Here is a 4,697-nt window from a genome sequence, read left to right as displayed (position 1 = left end):
GTCCATTTCATTGTTTAATCTTATGAAATTTTTTCATGAARTTGTTTAATCTTGTGAAATTGTTTCATATCATATTTTTTTGATGAATTTGTTTCATATATGGTTATGAAATTGTTTCATATAATATTTAATGAAATTTTAATGAAACTGTTTCATGTATTTCTCTAAAATTAAAATAATGAAGATGATAATATCCATGATTAACACCCTCCATAATAAAAATGGTTAATTAACCTCTCATAATTACAAAAAAAATAAACAAAATTAAAAATTATGATTGGTTGAATGTGGTTTTCACGGTTTATACAAATTAAGTGATTTTTATTTGAATGCTCCCATATATATATATGTATATATATATATATGTATATATATATATATATATGTATATATATATATATGTATATATATATATATGTATGTATTTGACGGTCGGTTTGGTCCAAACCGCCCATAAAAGATTCCAAACAACAGACCGGACCGGACCGTCCGGTTTTGCTATTTTTCAAGCCAGTCCAAACCGCCAGACAGCTTAAACCGCCAAAAACGGTCCGGTTTGACTTGGTTCAACCGGTTTGAACAGTTCAACGGTTTTTTGAACACTCCAATTTGACTTAAAGATAGCAAATTGAAAGAAACAAACTAGACCTATAAAACAACAAATTGGACAACAAACTATAAGTATAGTATTACCCTATGCCCAAACAGTAAAATGAAACCAAAATGCTACCTAAAAACAGTAAAACAAAAGACAGCAAATCAACAAGACATGATCAACCTTTTAAGAACAACATAAATAAGATGCAAAACAGACATGCATGGTCAAAACAACAAAATAAAATGCATGAAAGAGACTGCTCAAGGTTAAAACAACAAATGAAAATAAGGAGGTCAAAGAAGCAAAACTAAGGTAGCAACCAACCATTAAAAACAACAAATTTAAAGAAAAACAACAGGCAATCATGTTAAAACAGCAAATGAAATACTCTTTATCAAAAATGACAAAGCAAATTAAAAACTAAGCTAATGGACTCTGTTTTGGCAAACAGAGGTGAAATAACTACTAATCCAAAACAGCAAATCAAAATGAACAATAGAGTCTAAAGCTCAAAACAGCCAAAAGTTCATATGAAGACAACAAAATGAACATCAAATAATACCAAAAGATCAAGTACTACTTAGAAACACAACTAGACTACTAGTAGAAACACAACTAGACTACTAGGACCTACCAATCACTAGTTGGTCTAGTGGTGGCAAGGGCACTTGGCTTCCTAGGAGGTCTAGTGTTCGAATCCCACCCTAGTCAATTAATTGATCGGTACCTCCTTCCGTAAATGCCTTGCCTTGGGCGTGCCCGCAAAGGTCCGATTCCAGGGGAGGACAGGTTGTCTTTTCCGGTGCTTGCTTATGAGGTATGGCAAGTAGGGCTCACAAAATGTGGACCACGGGGCCATGAGGTCCCCGCCAATAAACCTTTTTTTTAGACTACTAGGACCTAAGATACTATTGTTAAAACAGAGGAAAACATCATGGATTTCAAATAGCAAAAACAACCATGCTTCAGGCTTTAAAATAACAGAATTGCAGTCCTTACCGTTTGTCCTCTCCACACATGCCTTGATGTTGGAGCATATCATCCTCCCAACATCAAATGGCCTAGCCTCTAGGATACAGTACAGGATCAAGACTCTCTCTAGGCACAAATTGGTGTCCTGGCTAGTGGGTGAATTGTGTGTCTATGAAATAGAACCATAAATTGGCTTCAGGCTTCAAATATTGAGTTTTTAGAAGCCTAGCCCTCCCCTTGAAACTCCAAACAACCCCTTCCTTGGCTATCCTAGCTAAGATCAAATCAAACTCCTCATCAGAATACCCAGCTGTCAACCTATCTAGCTCAGAGTATGAAGGTGGGATGAGCTCTAGTAGGTCATTTATGGCATTGGGTGAGTATGAAACAGGGGTCTTTCTCACTCTTAATTATACCCCATCAGTGACTGCTACCTCAGTGTAAAACTCCCTAACCCAACTAAGATTGTATTGGTTAGGTGTGTCACACAGAATCTCCCAACCCAAAGAATCTATTGTGGCCTTGATGGGAGGATTGGCCAACAATAATTGTTGTGAAAACCCCTTTTGTACCACCCCTACCTTCTCAGAAAATTGCAAGTATGTTTTTCTTGCTAGGGTGTGCTAAACAAATGCTTGGGCTTTAGAAATATACCCGGCCCTTCCTCAAATTGTTGCTCTGGCCTCTTTCTTCTTCTTGATGCCCTTTCCTCAGCCTCTGATCTCTCACTGTCCTCTTTTTTTTTTGAACTCCTAGTTTCAACTCTGCCCATTCTTCTCTTCCTTGTCACTTTCTTTCTCAAACTTGCACCTGTATCAACCTCTTCCCTTTCTTTCTCAATATGTGGGCTGCTATGCTCAGGGCTATGATGAGAAAAATGTGCACCTTCATAGTAGTCATGAGTCCCAGAGTGTATAGGGCTAGTGGGTTGGTTTGGACTAGGCATGAATGGTTGAGTGGAGTGGGGTGGGGTGGGGTGGGGTGGGGTGAGGGTGGTGGTGTTTGAGTGACATGGGTGTTTTGTGGGTCATAAGGGTCTTCATTATGTTCAAAGGATGTAAGGCTGGGATTAGTGGGTGATAGACCTAAGAAAAAGTCTAGTTCTTGGATGGATACAGTAGGTGGCAAAGGGATAATAGGTTCAGTAGGTGTAGATGGTGTGGTTGTGGGCTGGATTGGTGAAGATATTGGGCTGGTGGTGACTGTTTCAACATGGGCAGTCTTAGAAACTGTTTGGGTAGTGGTTGGATGGTCAAGTATGGTGGGTTCAACAGTGGTAGATGAAATAGGAATAGATGTAAAATGTGGTGAGTCCATGAAATTGAATTCAATGGGTATGTCTCTAGTGATAGTGGGTGCATGGATGGTGGTAACAGGTGGTTGGATAGGGGATGGATCACACTCTGGTTCCTCTCTAATCATCCTATCCATGGCTGCCAAAGCATCACTAACAGAATGCTTAAGGGATGAATTTCCCTTTTTAGGTGCTTGAGCAGCCATAGAAGGCTGAGTTCGGATCATGGCTATAGCAGGGGCACAAGTTGCTGTCCTTATCCCCAAAACGTCATTAGAGGCTGCCATGGCTTCATCTACAGTCTTTCTCAACATAAAACCAACACTGGCTTGAGGGTATACAGGAAAACTAGACAATAGATCCATAGTTAAGGGTCTAGTAATTCTCAAACCTGTTTGGAGCCTCTCTGTGATGGTTGAAGGTATGCTCTGAGTGCTTACTTGAGTAGCTGCATCTGCCATTGCATTCAAAGAGGCTGAATCCTCTTGTGTTGGTCTGCTTGTACTGCCCTGAACACCTTGCATCTTTGATGGTGAATCACTATCATCTGATAAATTGATCATAGTGCCCTTCTTCTGCTTAATGGGCTTGAAATTGGTCAGACCCTTTGCTCTGCTTCTTGTCATTCTAGGGCCAAATTGGTATTGTGGAGGGGGCTGTGGCTCAGACTTCACAATTACAGTAGCTTGAGTTTGAGTGGATGGTTGAGGTCTAGATTTAGCAAAAGGAACCTGCCTCAAGGGAATGGCATCAATGGGTTCCTCCTCACTTTCACTGGACTGACCATTGTTGATCACAAGGGGCATAGAATCAGATCCCCATTCCCTTCTTCTTGCTCGAGTTTTGATAATGGCCATACAAATGGAACAGGGGATTGTTATTGGTTCTTGGAGTAAAGAAGAACAATGGTTGTGAACAGTGGCTAATAGCAAACCCAAATGGTTATTAAACAGTGATTAAAGGGTTATATGGTTGCTAAACTTCTTCTCCAAGATTGTAGCCTCGAAAAAAAGTCAATTTTTTTTCATTGTTCAATGACAGTTATTGAGTGGTAAGTCAGAGATGGTACCTTCCTTAACACTGCCAGTTCGATGAAGTCTTGTCCTTATCGAAAATGGATATTTGATGAGCTATTGCTGACTGTTCTTGGTCTGATTTAGAGAGTACATTGATGGAGGTCTTCGCCTGAGTTAAGAGCTTGGAGATGAAGGGACTGTTACCAGACGTGGCTTGGTACGATTGCGCTGGATTCTTGACAGGCTGTACCAAGCAAACTTCAATGTTGGGCCTTTCCTAAACACATACTTCACTTTGGGCCTTAATCTCGTGGCTCTCATCTTGGGCCTTTTTTTCTCTTGGCCTGTTAACAACAAACACAGTCAGTTTTAGAATTGTTGTGGGCGGCCTTCTTAGTCAAAACCAACGATTGTTGGGCTGTTTGTTTTAAAACAAATGCCGGCCCAAAGATTACTTAAAACAAAATTCAAACCTTTAATTTAACTATAAACCTAATATATTAGATATTATGAAAGAAAAAGATAATTGCTCTAGAAGGAAAAATAAAATTAAAAGCTTACTTAAAAAAAATAAAAATGAAAATCCAAAGTAAAAATAAAAATAAAAATAATAACTTATAGATATATATATATATATACATATAAATACTAAATATTTACAAAGACTTATTACTTTAGAAAGATAATCTCGACAGGTTGCGTAACAATCATGGAATCAAAGAAAGGTTTTACTCTGTCTATTCACTTTGAAAGTGGTACCCCTCTCTGGATCTATCAAGTCAATAACTCCGTAGGGGTATACCTTGGCGACAATAAA

General features: G+C 38.8%; 1 protein-coding gene across 1 annotated transcript; it reads right to left on the bottom strand.

Moving 5' to 3' along the window:
• Nucleotides 1–2,368: 2,368 nt before the first annotated feature.
• Nucleotides 2,369–3,721, bottom strand: LOC112529072 (mucin-2-like). The gene has a single exon (XM_025140146.1). The coding sequence runs from the start codon at nucleotides 3,719–3,721 to the stop codon at nucleotides 2,369–2,371; it is 1,353 nt and encodes a 450-aa protein (XP_024995914.1).
• Between the last annotated feature and the right edge of the window lie 976 nt (nucleotides 3,722–4,697).

Source organism: Cynara cardunculus, assembly GCF_001531365.2.
Source record: "Cynara cardunculus var. scolymus isolate 2C chromosome LG 16, CcrdV1, whole genome shotgun sequence".
NCBI classification, from domain to species: domain Eukaryota; kingdom Viridiplantae; phylum Streptophyta; class Magnoliopsida; order Asterales; family Asteraceae; genus Cynara; species Cynara cardunculus.
Note: the sequence above shows the minus strand (reverse complement) of the source record. Positions and strands in the feature narration are given on the sequence as shown.

Excerpts from the sequence above, each read along its gene's own strand:
- LOC112529072 (XM_025140146.1), bottom strand. The coding sequence starts at position 3,721 with ATGGCCATTATCAAAACTCGAGCAAGAAGAAGGGAATGGGGATCTGAT.